Here is a 21,173-nt window from a genome sequence, read left to right on the forward strand (position 1 = left end):
CCAAACTGAAACTAAATAAATTAACAACCATGGGTCATTTGCATACCATAAATATTAAAACAGTAAATCATACATATGCATTCTTAAAATGACTGTTCAACATTGTCAGACAAGCAGGATATGATCTTTAAATGGCGTGACATCAAATAGCTTGATAACTTTTGTATATTGAATCTTAACTGCTTGATTCTTTTATTTTGTCACAAAATGTAACTATGCTATCGGTCAGCTTCTTATATAAATTTGAATATATATGTATGTCCAACTTTATTTGCAAACCTACAGTATACTCAAAACCAGCGAATCTCAACTGCTTGATTTCTTGTGTCATCACAAAATGTAAACGCCCAGCTCTAATCTGACAATAAAAATTAAATTTGACTTGACTTGAATTGACTATATGAAATTATATGAAACAGTTGTTTATCTATTAGATTCAGTATTTCACAGTAAAGTCTGTTTTTTTAAAGCTAAAGTCAGACTGTGGGTCTTCATATGAGCAGGAATGGAAAAAAGCCCTTCAACCACACAGAAAGACTCGTCAGCAGTGTGCCTCAAACATCAACCACAAACACCCAGTAGATGTTCATGCTGAACCTGTTTGTCCACCAACAACTAAACCACTTTTCTGTGCAGATGTAAATCAAACCAGCTCAAACTATCAGGAAGCTGACCATAGCAGGCATTTATTTAGCAGGCACATATATTTATATATTTTTTAAATGAGGAGGTAAAATGTTTCCTGTTTGTTTCCGTATAGGGGATTTGTTATAAAGGGAAAAAACAAGGCTTTGTCAAACATGAAAAAGTTTTAGATCTAAAAATTTAGATCATTTTTGTTTTTTAAAGTCCTTGCATATTCTTTAAGAGAGAGTTTCATTAGTTCATCACTGAATGTCACATTTTTAACAATCCCAGAACTCAAAACTAAAGAGTTCAGAGGAAACTACAGAGGTTTCTGTGAAAGCGTTCACACCGCTGGTGGTACTGGTAGTTTGATCATCTTCTCTTGGCGATTGGAGCATACTCCACATGATCCTCCTCTTTATAATCCTGTCAGAAACACAGTGTATAATAATAAATGCATATCCTTGATGACATTACAATATGCAGATGTAAAAGCAGCATCAAGTGTGTCACAAAACTTCCATAGGCCTGTGGGTGAGAGACTTGCATTGTTTCCTTCTGTTTGTTTCCTTATGCTTTTTCATACTAAGTTGTGCAGTTATTTTCAGGGAAACGCACAGCTAAAGTAGTTCTAGCAGGTTTGGCTGCATTACAGCTCCATATCAAATGATTTCAGGTATTTCAAAAGGTCCTCACATGCAGCCTACAACCGCAAAAGAGACAAAACCCACAACGACACCGACCAAGCAAATAAATATAGTGAACAATAGGATGAAAATGACAAATTATTGTCACGTTTTATTGTGTCCTGAAAGTGTCCTGAAAGTGTCCTCTTTCTCCCACTCTCTCTCTCTCTATCAAATGCACAGACATACAGTACAGCAGTGGTGGAAAGAGTACTAAAAATTTGTACTCAAGTACAAGTACTGTTACATTGCTGAAATAATACTCAATTACAAGTAAAAGTACTGGTGTCAAAAAAGTACTCGAGTAAAAATACAAATTACTCTTCTCAAAAACTACTCAAAGTACTAAAATTACTAGTTACTTTTTAGTCGGCGATATTTAATGAATTGCCAAACAATATTCAATCAATCAGTAGAAAGTAGCTACTTTTTAACAAAGCACTTTCACCTTATTCATGAAGTGCATGAATTAGTGGTCACAATACTGTAATTTCTAACTTCAATACAATACAAATGATCAATATTCAGTATCATTTTAAATACCAATAACATTGATCAATTACCGTTACAATAATCTCACTTAAATATTTGCTCACTCTGTGTATTTGTGTCTTTACAGTAGGGTAACTTTGTTGCAGTAACTCACATGCAGCACAAGAAAGCTTGATTTCAAACTGAATTGAATTTACAAAAAAAGACAAGAAAACAGTCAGTAATAAAATAGGAACAAAAACAAATTACCTCAATTCAGTTGAGGTATATGAAATATAACAACACTGTATTTTTAAATGCCCTGTATCTTAAAGGGTTAGTTCACCCAAAAATGAAAATTCTGTCATTAATTACTCACTCTCATGTTGTTCCAAATTCATAAGACCTTCGTTCATCTTCAGAACACAAATTCAGATCTTTTTGATGAAATCTGAGCTCTTTCTGACCCTCCATAGACTGCAACGTTATTACCACTTTTTATGGCCCAGAAAGGTAGTAAAGACATAGCCTAGTTAAAACAGTCATGTGACAACAATGGGTCAACCCTAATGTTATGAAGCGACTGGAATACTTTTTGTGCACAAATAAACAAAAAAACCCACTTTATTCAACAATTTATTCTCTTCCATGTCAGTCTCTGACACTGTTGACGTAGTAAACACAGTCGGCTCATTTTATTGGCGGGATTCTGTGTCAGCATCACATGCATGCGCTATGGTGCTCACACGAACACCGTCAAAGAGTGACACGGAGAGAGGATATTGTTTAATAAAGTCGTTATTTTTGTTTTTTTGCACACAAAAAGTATTCTGGTCGCTTTATAACATTAAGGTTGAACCACTGTAGTCACATGGGTTATTTTAACAATGTTGCAATTGCGTTGCAGTCTGGGGTCAGAAAGCGGATTTTATCAAAAATATCTTCATTTGTGTTCTGAAGATGAATGAAGGTCTTACGGGTTTGAAATGACATGAGGGTGAGTAATTAATGACAAAAAATTCATTTTTTGGTTAAACTAACCCTTTTAAGAGCCATATAATGTTATTTAGATAAAAAGAACATCAGAATGGTTTGACCTATAATGTCTGTATATAGTGATGCAGTTACACAGACTAGGTTATTTATATGTAAAAATCATATAAATGCCCCATTCTGAAACATACATGTAGGCTACATTGTAAAGAAATTAAAGATCCACTTTTGTTTGTTGAGACTAGCATTTTCATCGGCCAGGCATGGAAGTCTATTATGATTGTTTGATAACTTTTGACAACGTTTAATTTAAGAGCACGGAGAGATTCGCGATTGCACACTAGCCTACACAGAGCGCGCGCTCAGTGGAGAGGCATTTCAGCTCGTGTCGTTTTCGGCCATTACATGAATGTGCTCTCGCGATACAATAATGCGCTCTCCACAAACCTGCGGGTATGATTAAAATTATGCGCAATACCTGCAATCCTGCGCTGTAACTGAAACGAGTGACAGGAGGAGGAGGGGTCGGGGAGATGAGAGATGAGAACGCGCCACTGGTAAAATTTCAGGGTTTTCATTGGTCCGTTTACGATCGGATAACTTTATTGGCTACCGATATGCTGGTCAAAGCAGAGCCATATGGTTTCAATATTAATTCAAATTGTTGGCGTACTCAGTAACGGAATGTGATTTTACAAGTAGCGAAGTAGATTTCTAAGCTTAATTTGTACTTAAGTACAAGTAAAATTACAGATTAAAAAATGTACTCAAAAAAGTACAAAAACCCGAAAAAACTACTTAATTACAGTAACGTGAGTAGTTGTAATTCGTTACTTCCACCTCTGCAGTACAGACACACACACTCGGACAGAAACGTCGCTGCTCTGACAAATTAATCAGTACAATAGTTTAGCAGCTTAAAAGCTACATGACATTTCTCACCAGCGAGGTAATATCTGTGGGTTATGGTGTAGATGCACTTATACTTTCAATATTAGTAGCCTATAGGAGCTGCTGCCATAAGAGACACAGACTCAGGTAGGCTAATTCACATCTCTCTCTCTCTCTCTCTCTCTCTCTGCATTAATAACTATCAACAGTATTCTGCTATCAAGGCTCAAGCCTTTGTTACTGTAACATGCTGGTTGTATATATAACACGTGACCAGAGATGGGTAATCCAGGGGTCAGAGAGTAAAAGTCCTGCCATATTTTTATTCCACCCACTGAAGCATTAATGAGATAAATAAGTGATTAATTGAGTGATGATGAGCATTATTGAAGACACCTGATGATAACAAGCAGAATCACCAAAGGAGAAAATCACAATTTTTAAGTTACCATCATCGAGGTCAGGGTTTGTTTAGTTGAGCTCTTGACCCTTGACTTTTTAATATTAGATTTTGTTTGGGCAGTTTTAACTGCATTAAAACCAACCAGAAAGGCAAAGTTAAAAGAGGGTCAGGTAACGTTGGTTATGTTTTCACATAATCATTATTTGATCTGAATCACTGAACTCATTTAGAGCCCAATCTCTGAGTTAGATTTACATTATTGATTACAGCAGCACTGTGATTCTACAGCACAAGATCAGCTTTTACAATACATTTTTTTTTTTTTTAGCGTTCTGATTTAAAAAAAAAAAAAAAAAACAGAGCTCATTTAAACACACAGACATCAAGAATCATCCTGTGAATCTCAACAGTGGTGACCATCATAAAGCATGTTGCAGTGCATTCTGGGTGCCACCAATCAAAATTCATCTATGCCTCCAATCATGCATTGCTGCATGAATAAATTATGAGCTGAATTGTCTTAGTAAATTTCTTTATTCTCACTATTAAAATAGAGTTCAGTGATTCAGATCAAATAATGATTATGTGAAAACATAATCTACACCACCTGATCATCTTTTGTCTTTGCTTGACTAGCTGTTACAACTCAATCACAACAACCAAACAAAATCTAATATTAAAAAGTCAAGGGTCAAGAGCTCAACTAAAACAAACCCTGACCTCGATGATGGTAACTTAAAAATTGTGATTTTCTCCTTTGGTGATTCTGCTTGTTATCGTCAGGTGTCTTCAATAATGTTCAATCATCACTCAATTAATCACTTATTTATCTCATTAATGCTTCAGTGGGTGGAATAAAAATATGGCAGGACTTTTACTCTCTGACCCCTGGATTACCCACCTCTGTACATGACGAAGAAGATAATACACAAATAAGTCTTTACTAGACAATCCAGCGGGAGAATACAGAATCCAGGCAGGAACGGAACATACGAGACCCGGCAATGAACTAAAGGAAGACAAGAACTTAAATACACAGACAATTAACTCAAACGACAAAAAGCTGTGATCAGTGCAGTGTCCATGGTGACTGATGAGTGGCGGGAACACAGAACAAAGGAGCACATGTGATGAATGAAAATCAAATCAAACAGAACATGATGCTGACCATGACTAGATCTGAAATGATGTTTTGGAATTCGGAGGCTTGGGATGAGATGCGTAAGAAATTAGTCCCACACACAAGAGTGTTTTAAGGACAAAAACCTGACAAATGTCTTGAGGTGTGGTAACCACAGTATAAGTGTAATAATTGACTCCAGACTATTGAATTATTAGAAAATAATGCACACCCGAGGTGTAAAGGCCACTCCACTTACCTGTGCATTATTTTCTAATAATTCAACTGTCCAGAGTCAATTACTCCTTACTTAATGTTTGCAAACAAATAGTTGCTATAAAAATGTATTCCAGTACAAATGGCATAAGAATTGTAAGAATTGCAAAAGCATGTACAGTATGTGAAACTCTGAAGATTTGGATCATGTCATCAGCTGACAGGAAATACTTCATCAGTGGCTCATTTTGAACACTGGAAATATTAGCTAATGCTGACTGTAGTTGTGAGTGTCGTGAGTATTATGGCATATGTTTCTCACATTGAATGCTGATCAGATGGCTTTAATACATATTTAATGTGGTGCTTTTTGTGTTTCTGTCTGTATAATGATCTGTCACACTCAAGCACAATCCTGCTGAAATGACACAGACACACAACATGAATTTTTAATAAATGATCTTACCGTTTTCTGAGCTTTTCTTTTGTAGAATGTCGGCTCAACGTAAATGATTTCGTCTTCACGAGTCTTAGCTGTTTCAACAATAATAAGATGTAATATAATAAATAGATGGATTGAAACAGCAAAATGCAATGTTGTTAACTAGATCTGTTTTTTATTTACGTCATATATGTTAGGGCTGTCAAAGTTAACATGTTAATGCACTCATGCCTTACATCAACAAATTGATTGGCTTTGACTTTGACTCACTCACCAGTCACTAGCAGGGTCACATGCATTCAGAAAGACATTCTTTGCAGATAATTCAAAACCATAAGAATGTTTAATTAAACTAATTAACATTTTTTTTTAATGATGAAATTAAATTTTAATTGAAGCTCATGTGAAATGCCACCCACCAGTGGAACAGTGTCATTCATAGAGATGTTAATCTGAACACCAATGGAGCGCTGAATCTTTACACATGTAATATTACATTCATAAAGTGCAGAGGATGCTGATTAATTTTAACATTAATTTAGATTTGCATTTCTGTGTTTTAATGAAGAATATGTTCAACAATTAAAGAGCACTGCCCAGTGTCACTATATACTATAAATAACCACCAAACCCCACATCTTATTATTGTTCTTTCCATTAACCCTTGCTGCTTTGAACCATCTTTATTGTATAGAGCGCTTTAAAAATAAAGGTGGCTTGACCTTGTGCTGTGCAGAAAATCATTTACCTAAAATGGTGTTCCCAGTCAAAAATGACCGGCCTTTTAAAAATTGCTTGTAAATCTCTCATTATGCTGTATTACCAGCAAACCCTGGATTCAATCTTTTTGTCAACTTGTTTTCTTTTACAGGTTTAGTATTTATTTTTGAAACTGCTTGATCATAGGCCTCACTGATCTGAGCTCATGCATCTCAGTTTTTGAGTGAAAAAAAAAACATTATGAATAACGTTGGCATCAAAAACTGAGACGCATGAGTTCAGCATACGATCAACCTGTTTCAAAAGGAAATACAAAACCTGTGCTAACTGAAAGAAAATCTTAAATCCCGTATTTGGTAATAATATAGTACAGTGAATCTCAACCTTTTTTGAGAACTGTCCTCAAGGACCCCAGAATAATTTCGGCTCATTGGTATCATTAATGTCTTTGTGACGACCATATGCAATTAAGTATAATACTACTACGTTAGTTGACTTGTCCAATATTCAGTCATATTGTCAGTTATATTATACATATATTATCTTCTTCTTTTATAGGAACATGTCAAATGTCAAAATATACAAATATTCATATTCAGATATTTTATAAGGACCACTAGAGGTCCACGGACCCCTGGTTGAGAAACACTGATATAGCATAAAGAGAAAATTAGCACATTTTTGGAGGCCGGTCATTTTTGACCAGGAACACCAAGTGTAACAAGTTCAAAAATAATTTGTTTGAGCAAAGTTTTATATGGTATGATGTTCCTCAAACGTTCTTTCAACTTAGATTCAATTTTGATTTAAAATTCAACATTCTAGGAACTTTGATTTGTAACATTCCAACAACATAAAATCAAACACTGATAAACATTTTCAGTAAATCATCAACATCTAAACCTCTGTTAATTCTCAGTAAGATCTTCTGTAGACGTGTGACAGAAATAAAGTCAGTCTGGTTGAAGCTGGTAATGCTGTTTGTGGAGTTGTTTAATCAGATCTTCAGAGATTTAATGTCTTTTATCTTCAGTTCATCTAAGGCTGTGGCTGAAGAAAGTAGTTTGTGTTCTTATTTCTCTTTCTTTCAGTGTTTGTTCACAGCAGGTGTTTGAATGATTGAAAGAATGTTTCAGGAACATCATCCTAACCTTTAAATAACATTCTACTAACATTAAGGAAACTGGACATTTAGTTGAGCTCTTGACTTTTGACTTTTGTTGAGTTGCTTCTTTTTTCCCAGAACCAATACTGGATATTTAGAGAATGTTCTTATAACAAAACACTGTTAGTTGGGACACTATTAATGTATATTATTATTTGTTATAACACAGATTACTTTTACAAATTCAGTAGCCATTATAATTCGACACTTGCCTTGAGCAGTTTTTCTACATTTCCTGCAGATACAGCAGATCCCGACTGCAACAACAATCAACAGAGATCCAGCAGAGATCAGCACTATCAGAGACACTGAGTCTGTAACTATAGAGAGAGACAGATATTAGTGTGATCTAGTGATAAGCGAACATCAGAAGTATTTTACTGCTTTATAACAAAGTCATTTCAAAGTTTCTAGCTTATCCCATTCTACTGTGGGTTAAAGTAAAGATCAAATGTTTTAATCTCAGCCTGAAAGGCAGCAAAGGATGGTGATGTTCTATATGTATACAAATATGATAAACAGTCGGAGGTATGCCGACAACACAACACTGAAAAAAATGATGAGATGAACCAACAAGTTAATCATGGAGGGAAACAAACCAATGCAACTCGAAGTACAAATGATGAAACTGCATTTGTTGTACTTTGGTCACAATGGAAAGCTCAGTGAAAAGGATTTCATGAATGGGATGACTGAGGGTAAAAGGTGCAGAGGAAGATCATCAATGAGATACAATTACAACAATGACAGGACAGCTGTTGGAGGATCTCATCAGACTAGTGCAAAACCAATTAATTTTTAATTCTTATGTCTATCAAGTCACCAAGACTCGGATCCGAGCTTATGGGACATAACAACAACAACAACATCATGTGTAAATAAATAATCCATTTAACAGAGATGTTTGTAAACAGATATGTTGAGTAAAAACAAAAGAAGTAACATAGTTTAACAATTAGGAATCAATGTCATTTTTAAGCAATAAAATGATGAACATTTGTTTTATGACCAATCATTAAAACCAGTTCTAGTCTTTAATCAACTCAGTAATAAACGCTTATATCATCTCTGTTGTACCTGCACATGTGTGACAGAGATGAGTGATGTCCAGATGTTGAGTCTGGTTGCTGATGGGATTGTTCAGCACACAGCTGTAGGTGTTTTTATCCTGATATTCCACCTCCAGAGGTAGAGAGAGACTGATGCTGAGATCAGACACACTGATGCTGGACAATAAACTGTTTCCTTTGTACCAGGAGAGAGTCACATGACCCACATTCACAGCTGAACACAACAATGAACAATTTGATGATGATGATGATGATGATGAAGAACATTGTGAAGAGTTACTGCTGATGACAGGAACAGGCAGACGAGCTGAAAAACGAGCTGGAAAACATCAGAGTAGATCATGCTATCTGCTGAATTTGTGATTTTCAGATTTATGAAAAATTACACAGAGACGACAGTATCAGAATAATTAAATTTTCTAAAAAAGAAAAGTGTTCAGGAGGTTGAAAAGGGAACATCAAAAATTGTGTATCTTAGAATTTACAATTTTAACATTGAAAAATCATATATTTAGGATATGTCTACTTAAAAGTGATTAACAAATAATGGAAGCCATATTAAACTCACAATAGACAGTTAGATTGAAACTCTTGCTCATATTTCTGATCATCTGTAGTTCATAACATCCACTGTGTTCAGTTGTGATGTTTGTGATGGTCAGAGATCCAGTTTGATTGTTCAGTTTCAGTCTGTTTCTGAATTTCCCATCAGGAACATCATCATATACAGTGATAGTGTCGGCCTGTACATCTATTTCAGCTATTAAAGTGTTTTTCATTCCAAACCTCCACAGAATCAGATCACCATCCATTATTTCAGTAAGATCAGTGTATAAAGTGACTGAATCTCCCTCCATCACTGACACTGAATCACCAAACACACCTGATGAACAGAGAGTTTGTCAGATTAAAAGGTAAATGATTATATAATAACACTCGTGACCTTTGCAGTTTGCTAAACACACACACACATCTAAAAGAAAATAATGTTGAATAATTTTCTACCTTGAGACTATTAAACTATATTATCTTCACATATTTTAATGGGATATTCACACGTCAACTTTTTTAATACATTTGATGAGCTTATTAACAGCTGACTGAATCTGTCTCTAATGTGATCTGTAATGACAGACCTGAATCCAAAACATCATAAATCTATCATATTACTTTGTATAAAAACCAAAGCATCGACTAACTCAATAAAACATTGCTACATAAACACACTAAACATTCATTTGCAACTCACCATGAAGCTGCCTCAAACACAAGCACAAAATTCCAAAATGAACCATTTTCTCTGAGCACTGTATCATCATAATGAAAATCTCTGAAAGCTGTGTGTTCAGATTTGACAGAACTGATATTAATATATTGTGTGTGTGGATCCTCCCCCAGAAGGACTCGACCACCCTTCACTGAACACACACTGGGTTTCACTGTAAAATCACACTACAGTAGCATTTATTAAGACATTCTGTACCACAGGAAGATGTTAAATGATATTGGAAGTTTATTATTTTAGATTTTTTTTTTTTTGGCAATATTTCTCTCTCTCTCTCTCTCTCTCTCTCTCTGCATGTGTGTAGGAAGAATTAATGTCATTGAATGAAATTATAACTTCATTTATAATGTGTGACATATATAAGTGTCTATAAGTGATGAATGATGTGTAAGAATAATGTGTAAACTGTGACTCTTATTTGTCTGTTTCTGAAACATCAGTGTCTGTAAAGTATGTTTTTCGTGAAAAAGGAAGTGTGACCGTGAGGTTCTTATCAACAGGAGAGGAAATGAAGACACTCTTTACCCACAAACTACTCACACATGCATCAACTTGCGTCCAATACATGTTTTCCATCCATTATGCCAAACTGCTATTTCTTTGTAAATAAATGAGACCACAAAAGTTTCACTTTGACGCAGTTGCTGATGTCGCTTTTGGTGAATTGTGTCCATTCTCTGCGCTAGAGAAAACATGCGCTGTGGTTTTCTATACGGGTCTGTGGTTAAAAAAAAAATCTTGTCTATTTTTGAACGCAACCATAGAGTGGGGGGGCTGAAAATGTTGTTTACCTTGTAATAAATTTTCTATTTTCAGTTGAAAGCATTCAGGCCTCTTTGCAAATCAAGTGTTTCTCACTGATATATAGATGATGCATTCATGCAGAAAATGCATGAACTGAAAAAGTGTACTGGCACACAATGTAAGTTTCTTTGGATAAATGTCTCTGCCGAATGCATAGATGCAAATGCATCATCACACACATTCACAGGATAAAGTTACTCCAGGAATTGTATCCCAATTCAGTCCATTACAATAGTTTCCCTGACAGCAACATAGAGTCGGCCCAGATCCGACTGTTACTGTCAGGGTTAAGTTCACACAATGCTCATGTTTTTATTTTGGCGAGCTTCCTGTGACAAAGAATCAGTGAGTACTTACTTTGTTCTGTCTTACACTCGTTTGACTAGTTCTGCCAGTTTAACACATTTAATGTATATAATGCCAAAAAATTATTCCTTTTGTAACCCCGGGTTAGGACAGTAGAGGGCGCTACACTTTTCTCTCTCTTTCTTGTGTACTTTGCTGCATGGCCACATGTCCTTAATTTCAACAAGGTCCAGGTCAAGATATCTTTAAAGTCATTGTTTCAGATAACAATACCATATGTGACCAGTCACGGAAAGTAGGGACACAAGTCGGTTCTGGGGCATTTTGAGTTATTCACAGATTCTGTGAATAACACATGTAATTGACAGATTCACAGTCTCCAAGCTTTCCAACGATGTGTAACACATGGAAATCTGATAATATTTGGAGAAGTTGTGGCCATTTGAAGGTGCCTACTCAAGAAAGCTCTATAGGGAGAAAAACGCCTCTAGAGTTGCAGTTCTCGCCTGTTCTCACCTGCTGGGAGTGACAATAGGGCTCATTTACATCTCATTTAGATAAGCCATACCCCCTGTAAAGCTGCATGGACCGCATACTATTAATAATAAAGGTTAATGTGCATTGTAAATGTCAGTAATTTATCTTTTTTGACTTTTATAAAAATGATTTAGAGGCTGAAATATGTGACTTTTTTTGTCAAAACTCTATTTGAACTTGTGCATTGTAGATAACATGTTGCAAGACACTCCTTTAAAATCTGCCCATAATTTTTAATGTTATTATTTTAATGTTTATGTAAAGAAAAAGTACATATTGATGCTAATTTTATTTTTTATTTGCTGGTTTTCCACATATAACTTGGTGAATTGACTTTTTGAACAGGATTCTGTGATAACCGTGATCATTTTGGTCACTATAATCATGAAATGAAATGTTCTCACCTGAGAAGCCTGTTAAAGAAGAATAGGCAATCCAGGAAATAACTGGACTAACAGAGGCCAGAGATCGCTAACTATGGCTATTCAAAACACTTTTCAAGACAATAAAATCATTATTGAGACGATGAATGCATGTATTGACTGAATTTGCCTCTGAATAGCGCTGGCTCCGTGGGCGTGGCCACATTAGCGGATAATGAGCTGAATCACAGACTTCTGACATGGCTCTCTTTTCATACAGATTACATAAACACAGAAGGTTTGTTTTCGATTTGACTTACACGTTTTAAAACTTGACATTTCAACGTTTTTTCAGACATAAGTATAATTTTTTTATGATTAGTATTCACTAAGTTACAGTTCATTTTCTGAGAACTATCAGATTGGACTTCGTTCAGAGGGAGACGAGAAATCACGCATCATGTTAGTTTTCTTTATTTTTCAAAAAGCACAACTTTTTGTTTTTACTCTGAGTGTACACAAATAAAAGAAGACATTCTATAGTTTCAATATATTACTTATGTCTCTATGACAAAAAATGACGGAGTATTTTAAGTCTGTTTTGCTGCAATGTGAAAAAAAATCCTGCAAAATGCGCCGGCGCGTTACCCGACTCCAGAGAGGTAATGTCTTATTATGCCGCTTTCATCGTCGCTCAGATCGTCTTCAGAATCAGTGAGCGCTTGTTCATAAGCATCCGGCTTGTCGAAGAAGTACTTCAAAACATTTTCGGTGTAACGGCCACGGTTCTTCATTGAATTTTGATATCAGCTAGAGCCGGCCAGAGTGCTGCATAGTAAGTAGCCACGCTTCCCAGTATGGAAATACACACAGACATGACACGCCCCTACTGCGTGCTAGAATCTCCGAAAAACAAGCCGATTTCAACCTCAAAATGTACGCTTTTAAATATACCAATACTGCTATCTCAAACACGGAAAGGCTTCTTCATGATCTCAACTAACAGATTCTGCAAAAAAACGAAAATCACCAATTTTGAAAAAAATGCTTCTTTCTCATTTTGCTCAAGAGTTGTGCTGCCGACTTGTGTCCCTGGTTTTCGTGACGGGTCACATATTATTTATGTCTTTAAAAATTAAAGATAGCTGTGCTTAGAGAGATTACACTGATGAGCCAAAACATTATAACCACCTGCCTAATATGCTGTTTGTCATTCGTGTACAGACAAAACAACGCTGACCTGCCGAGGCATGAACTCAACAGGACTTCTGAAGGTGTGCTGTGGTTTCTGGCACCTAGACATTAGCAGATCCTTTAAGTCCTGTAGGTTGTGAGGTGGAGCTGCAGTGGATCAAACTTGTTGGTTCAGCACCTCCTACAGATGCTCAGTTGGATTGAGATCTGGGGAATTTGGAGGCCAGATTAACACCTTGAACTCTTCATCATGTTCCTCAAACCATTCCTGGACAATGTGTGCAGTGTGTCAGGGTGCATTATCCTGCGGAAAGAGGCCACTGTCCATTGTCATGAAGGAGTGTACCTGGTTTGTTTAGGTAGGTGGCACATGTTGAATTTATGTCTACATGAATGACCGGACCCAATGTTTCCCAGCAGAACATTGCCAAGAGCATCCTGCAGTGATCCTGGTGCATTACTTCCCCATGTAAATGCTGCACACGTGCATGTCTGTCCATGTGATGTAAAATAAAATGGGAATCACCAGAGCAAGCAACCCTGCAAACAAGCCTGCAATAGCCCATTACTGGCCCACTTTTTTTATTGATGATTTCAAACTTTATGATTTTCAGTAAAACAACACAAAGGCTTCCTGGAGGCTTCCTAAAGGACCTAGCAGGGGACCTTATTCAACTGCTCCAAGGTCCAGTTCAGATGCTCACATGCCCATTGTATGCCCTTTCAATGGTGGACAGGGGTCATCATAGGCTCTCTCATTGGTCTACACAGCCTCTACGCAGCAAAGTAAGATCATATAACCATCATTACACTTTTACCTTCTGTTGGCTCAGACCAGATAGGATAGCCTTTCTTGTCCTCGTGCATCGACAAGCCTTGGGTGTCCAACACCCTGTCGCCAGTTTGTGGTTTGTCCCTCCTCAGACACTGTTGGTAAATGTTCACCACTGCTGACCAGGAGCAACACACAAGCCTTGACGTTTCAGAAATACTCTGACCCAGTCGCTTTGCCATATTACAATTTGGCCCTTGTCAAAGTCACTTAGATCTTTATTCCTGCCTATTTCTCCTGCATCCAACTACCCAGACCTTAAAGGTGGACTCAGTATTATTTCAAATACACTGTTTGGAAGTTATTTGGGCCGATACCAACAACAAACATGTAACCAATCAGCATTAGGGGCTTATGACGGTTGAGGTGAGAGAAGGAGCAAGAGGAAGATTTTAAAATAAGAAAAAAAAAAACTGCAGTATGACAGATGAGACACAATACAAAAGCTCAAAAGTATATCACTGGAATGAAGGTTTATGACTGGGCAAGTGCTTTAGGACCCGCGTTTATATTAGAACAGCTTTCCAGCGCTGGAGAGAGATAAGTGGGAAGGCCTGAAAACAGATGTGGAGGCTGCTTTGATCCCGCTTCTCATGTGAGTAACACAGGGTCTGGAGCTGCTGTGCTGTTGGTGACTAACATAAACACTTGTTTGTATTTACTCTGGTGTACTGTAAGTTAATTTTTTGTGCTTCCTTGTCATTCATTCATGATCTGTGCTTTATTTTTTGTAAAGAATTTTGTTGCGCATCAGCTGTAATAAACAGACATCCACTCGCATTGCGTCTGTAACAGCGGGCAGATAGTTATCACGATGACGATCACTAGAGAATGAGGTGTTTAGTGTCATTGTTAGCGCACTCGCCTCACCTGCCAGCAGCGATCGGACTGGGGTTTGAGACTGACTCAGAGCAGGGTGGTTAGGATTGGAGTGTGAGGTTTGGAGGCAGAGCAATGAAGAGAGGGGTGGGTTTGTTTGGGTTAATTTCAAATATCAACAATGTTCAACAATGAATTTTGAGAAATTGCATACAGAACCATTAAAGGAACATTCCACTTTTTAAAAAAAACAAAAAAGGCTCATTTTCCAATTTCCTATAGTAAACAGTTGAGTTTTACCGTTTTTGAATCCCTTCAGCCGATCTTCGGGTATGGCGGTACCACTTTTAGCATAGCTTAGCATAGTTCATTGAATCTGATTAGACCGTGAGCATCTCGCTAAAAAATGAACAAAAGAGTTTTTGTGTTTATTTAGACAAATCTGATATTATTTTAAACTCCAATCTGTTGTTTAGCAGTTTGGGTAGTTCTTTAGAATGCAGAATGCACTGCAACATGCTTTATGATGGTCACCACTGTTGAGATTCACAGGATGATTCTTGATGTCTGTGTGTTTAAATGAGCTCTGTTTTGTTTTTTAAATCAGAACTCTAAAAAAAAAAATTGTATTGTAAAAGCTGATCTTTTGCTGTAGAATCACAGTGCTGCTGTAATCAATAATGTAAATCTAACTCAGAGATTGGGCTCTACATGTGTTCAGGTCAAATAATAATGTAAAAACATAACCAACAACACCTGATCATCTTTTAACTTTGCTTGTCTGGTTGGTTTTAATGCAGTTAAAACTGTCCAAACAAAATCTAATATTAAAAAGTCAAGGGTCAAGAGCTCAACTAAAACAAACCCTGACCTCGATGATGGTAACTTAAAAATTGTGATTTTTCTCCTTTGGTGATTCTGCTTTTTATCATCAGGTGTCTTCAATAATGCTCAATCATCACTCAATTAATCACTTATTTATCTCATTAATGCTTCAGTGGGTGGAATAAAAATATGGCAGGACTTTTACTCTTTGACCCCTGGATTACCCACCTCTGACTAAGAGGAAGAACCTGAACATTCAGAAAATATTATTTCAATAAATTTACAGCATTTGTACTGTCTCGTCTATTTGTCTCGTGTTCTATGAGTGTTCACTGTCAAACCACAAAATTATTTAAATTTGAATTTCTAAATAAATGCCATTATTTTATATGAAAAATAATAATAATTGTCTTTTATTGACAAAATATATTTTTTAATTCAGATAACATTTTTAGCTGTCAAATGGTCATGTTACAACATGCCCCATCACATGTTACAATGTGCCCCACCTACAGGGCATGTTGTCACATTTCTCTACTTTAGGGGAGAATAAAGAAAAAAACATACACTGTACTAATGAAACAAAGCCACATATTTGTACCAAACATTTGTGAAATTAATGTGGAACAAAAGAAATGTTCTGAACCTAAATTAGGCTACATTTACACAAACTGAGAAAGTCAAAAAGAGTTAGGTTGTGGCCCGCGCTCCCCTACATCATAGTGGAAATGAAACCTTGCTCTGAGGATGTACTGGGAACAGCCATAAATCCTGGAATGCTTTAAAAACATCCTAAACCACCAAAGTTTGTTTGCTGGGATTGAAGGAGTTTGAGCAGATCTGTTTTTTTCAGGGATTTAAATTTGGTTGGTTGAATTGTGTGGAGTGTAGACTACTCCCTTTTCATAAATAAAAAATATTTATGAATATATATATATATATATATATATATATATATATATATATATATATATATATATATTGACCAATTAAACAACATACTTAAAAGTGGCGATTGATCAGAAACGAAACTTGGCTGGCATCCATCACGTAATTTCCAGAGAAACGATACAAGCCTGAACAAGGAACTTATATGATTTATGGCTGTTAGCCAGCAGATGGCGCTTTTCCCAGTACAACCTCAGAGCTTCACAAGGTTTCATTTTCAACACGATGTATGTTCACTGATGAGCTAAAACATCATTGTGTAAGATGTTTTTCAGCAGGGGTAACGAATTCGACAAATAAAGTCCAACATATTCACTTAAAATCATGACAGGTCAAAAGTGTATTGTAGATATGTTCCTTAGCCTGATTGTGACATGATCTGATATGATCTGCCCCGCCTATGTGAGTAAAGAAATAAAAGCACACCTCGTTACTATCGTTTTCATGCTTGTCTGTAACATCGAAACCGTCACCATCATGTAAATAGGCTACTCTGTAGCCTATTTTTAAAACAGCTCCGGAGTCTTCTGCTCTGCAGAATAAAAAGGCAACAATATTCAAGACTCGATTCAATTGATTTATCAGCTCAACAACGATTTACAAAAATAAAAAACAAAAAAATGGGAGGCTATTTTGTGCTCACTCTGTTTGTCTTTCTCGTTGATGGTAAGTCACTTGACTTTTCAGTTTCAATATATGCATTAAAGATTATTGCAAATGCATTCGTGTAGAAAATGCATAGAATGAAAATGTATATGTGGTTTAGGCTTAAAGCTGCTTTGGTTAAATGTCTCTGCCGAATGCACAGGTGTAGCCTAAATGCATCATCACACACATTCACAGCATAAAGTTACTCGATGAATTCTTACTTTATAACTCAGCTGCGAGTTATAGCACGCAAAAAAAGACACAATTTTGAGATTACACTTATTATTTTTAATATTCACTGGTAGAAATTAAGCTTCCACTCGCAAGTGATTGAACAGATTAAAATGTTAGGCTACAGTATATTTATAGACGTACATTTTTCTAAAGGGTGACCTGTTCCTCCTCTGACCTCTGTTCAGATGTGTCAGCGGTGATTATATCAGAGTTACGAAACAAGTTTCTATACGCAGAAAACGAAAATGGTTGCTGTTGATCACGTGATTTTTCAGAGAAACGATCCATTCGCATCTTTCAAATGCTCTGCATACTTATAGACCTGTTTCATATGTAACACCACAAATAAATGTTCTTCACATGATGTAGACTGGTGTAGTTGGTCTATACCCAGCTAGCAAAATTTTGTTATAAGAACGTTCTCCAAATATTCAGTGTTGGTTCTGGGAACATAAAAAATGTCCATTTATTGTGTGTCCATTAAATGTCCAAGCTTCCTTGAGCTTGGGAAAGGCGCTATATAAATTACACATATTATTATTATTATTTATTTTGACGTTAAAGGAACGTTTTTTATAAGGTATAATGTTCCTTAAACGTTCTTTCAACTTAATTTTGATTTAAAATTCAACATTCCAAGAACAAAAAAAATGTCCAGAAGAACATTAGTAGGCCTAACTGTAGATTGTTATTTAATAACAACTACAGAAAAAGCAATTGTTTAAGTGGTTTTGATGGAGTCATTTGTCTGTTATTAAAACAGACATGTTGATATGTTTTATAAATGCAGACATGTTTTCTGAAAACACCTGCAATTGCTGATGAAGAAGCAACTCAACAAAAGTCAAGAGCCCAACTAAAGCAAACACTGATCTCCATGATGGTGACCTCAAACTAAACATTTTCAATAAATCATCAACATCTAAACCTCTGTTAATTCTCAATAAGATCTTCTGTAGACGTGTGACAGAAATAAAGTCAGTCTGGTTAGTAATAAGTGAAGCTGGTAATGCTGTTTGTGGAGATGTTTAATCAGATCTTCAGAGATTTAATGTCTTTTATCTTCAGTTCATCTAAGGCTGTGGCTGAAGAAAGTTGTAGTTTGTGTTCTTATTTCTCTTTCTTTCAGTGTTTGTTCACAGCAGGTGTTTGAATGATTGAAAGAATGTTTCAGGAACATCACACTAACCTTTAAACAACATTCTACTAACATTAAGGAAACTGGACATTTTCATGTTCTTGGAATGTTACAAATCAACGTTCCTAGAATGTTGAATTTTAAATCAAAATTAAATTGAAAGAACGTATGAGGAACATCATACCTTATAAAAACCTCCTGAATGTCAAGAAAACTGGATATTTTTTACACTGAATATTTAGAGAATGTTCTTATAACAAAATTCTGTTTGCTGGGTAACCAGATATTAAGTACACAAACTCTTTTAAAACAGCAAACAGACCAGTTGGCTGCGCACTATAAAACCAGCAAACAAAACGTTTACCTCACCTTCAGTAATAATATTATAATAGTTCAGTAAATATACTCTGAGTCACTGATGTATTATATTTACATAGAAAATGAGGGTGTAAAACAAATATTTCTCCACCACAGAGATCTTTATGATTGAAGATATTTTGTTATTGGCTTTCTTGTAATCCAACACACTGCTGTGTTGTTAAATTTCTTGTCAATTGCACACACTCACACAAGTGATTATTGTTCATCTTTGTCTCCAGGTGTGGTCGGTGACACATCTGGAATGAACTTGGTATCAGTGATGGAGGGACATTCAGTCACTCTGAACACTGGTGTCACCAAACAACAACGTGACAAGATGCTGTGGTATTTTAATGACACTCTCATCGCTCTGATCAACGGAGAGGCCAGTAAGAGCTGTTTATATGATGGTGAAGGTGGGATATTCAGCGGCAGACTGGATGTGGACTATGATACCGGATCTCTGACCATCACAAACAACAGACCTGAACACGCTGGACGTTATGAAGCAAATTTCATCCAAAGCAAGAGCTCAGGAACCAGCCACAGCTTGAACCGAAACAGCAAGTGTGACAGCACAAAGATCACCAGAAAAATGAGCAACATTGGCGACACCATTAAAACATTCAGTCTCTCTGTCAGTGGTGAGTCAGTGTTGTTTACCTGAAGTATTTTTGAAGTCAGAAATTTTTTGAATGTCTACAGACCAGTTTATACTCCTTCCTTGTATAAAACCTGCTTTAGAACAAATTATTTCTGGGTTGCTAAGATTAGACTGACACTGTTCAGTCCTTTTCAGTATATATTTCTTGTGAATAATTCAACATTAAGATGATATTAAAAATACTATAATTGGTCTTAAAAGGCTCTTTTTCTGACTGCCCATAGCAAACTTTATTTCTTTACTATTATTCTCTTGTATTTTCCAGCTTCTGTTCCTGACAAAACCGATGAAGAATGGTACAAGATGGGGAAGGATCAAGAGTGTGACAGAAGTATGTTTTCTCCTCCCTTCCTTTTTTATTTAGTCACGTAAAAATGTGCTGTTTTTGGTTTTCAGTGCATTATGGCCAAACATCTCCACTTTGGTCTCGTCTGTCTAAAGGACATTGTTTCAGACGTCCTGTGGTTTATTCAGATGCAACTTTGTAAACCTGTTCTTTTAAGAGAGACGAGGCTTTCTCCCGGCAACCCTTCCAAACATGCCATACTTGTCCCGTCTTTTTCTAATGTCATGTCATCATGTCATCTGTCCATCAATTTTAAGACCTGATTTTTTTATTATGTCCTGATATGTAAAACCATAGAATTCAAAGAGGGTGTTCTTTCTTTTTCACATGACTGGATTACAATCAGATTCACTCACACTACTGTCTGTCTGTCTTCATCTGTCCAGGTCTGCCCTCAAGTCTTATAGTCATAATAGCTGTTGCTGTTGTTGTGTTGGTGTGTGTATCTGTAACCGCTGGTGTGATTTACTATCGCCGCAGGAGCTCTAAACATGGCAAGTATCACCTACAGATACTGTAGTAAGAGGAAAGCAACACATTTATAATGCAAAATTAGTGTTTAAGTGTGTTTGTGACTTTTTTTCTTTACAGCAGAAGCGGAGAAAAACAAACTTGAGCATCTGTTGAAAGTCTGAATAAGGTACGATACAGCACTAATGTTGAGTTTTTGTAGAATATTTCATTAGAAAAATACAGTATGATGCAAATGTCTTGGTCATGTTACAACCTTCACAAAAAGAGACATTTTTAAGAGTTATTTATATGTTTAGCTGTAAAGAATCTGATCTGATCTCACCATCATCCAGTTAGTCTGGGATTACACGAGAAGACAGAAAAACTGAGATTGTATTTGTATATTAACTGTACAGTATATTTATTTGCCCACTGACTGAATAGAATTTATAGCAAAGTCACCTAAATGAGAAAAAAACACTTTTAAACAGAATTTTATTAACTTGATGACAATGTGATTTCTCTCTCTTTACCTTGTGATTCATTGTTTTCTTACAGAAGGAGAAAGACGGATGTGATGTGAGGGATTTGAGGATCCCAAAATACATATGATA

At 36.1% G+C, this 21,173-nt stretch overlaps 2 protein-coding genes across 3 annotated transcripts; one reads left to right on the plus strand and one right to left on the minus strand.

The window, feature by feature from the left end:
- Positions 1-7,185: 7,185 nt before the first annotated feature.
- On the minus strand, positions 7,186-14,306 carry LOC125263267 (SLAM family member 5-like). The gene is made up of 6 exons (XM_048182265.1): positions 14,111-14,306; positions 13,339-13,439; positions 9,373-9,655; positions 8,812-9,111; positions 7,947-8,054; positions 7,186-7,217 (listed from the first exon to the last, which is right to left on the minus strand). The coding sequence occupies exons 1-6, from the start codon at positions 14,304-14,306 to the stop codon at positions 7,186-7,188; spliced, it is 1,020 nt and encodes a 339-aa protein (XP_048038222.1).
- A 2,814-nt stretch (positions 14,307-17,120) lies between these two features.
- On the plus strand, positions 17,121-21,173 carry LOC125263162. 2 transcript variants are annotated; one of them, XM_048182080.1, is made up of 6 exons: positions 17,121-17,382; positions 19,336-19,740; positions 20,026-20,091; positions 20,493-20,600; positions 20,701-20,746; positions 21,118-21,173. In XM_048182080.1, exons 1-5 carry the CDS (start codon positions 17,337-17,339, stop codon positions 20,739-20,741), a joined length of 666 nt encoding a protein of 221 aa, XP_048038037.1. In that variant the 5' UTR covers positions 17,121-17,336; the 3' UTR covers positions 20,742-20,746; positions 21,118-21,173. The 2 variants fall into 2 exon arrangements, with proteins under 2 accessions (XP_048038037.1, XP_048038036.1); XM_048182079.1 differs by having other exon boundaries at positions 17,123-17,382; positions 20,698-20,746.

This window comes from Megalobrama amblycephala, linkage group LG2, assembly GCF_018812025.1.
Source record: "Megalobrama amblycephala isolate DHTTF-2021 linkage group LG2, ASM1881202v1, whole genome shotgun sequence".
In the NCBI taxonomy this organism is placed as follows: Eukaryota; Metazoa; Chordata; class Actinopteri; order Cypriniformes; family Xenocyprididae; genus Megalobrama; species Megalobrama amblycephala.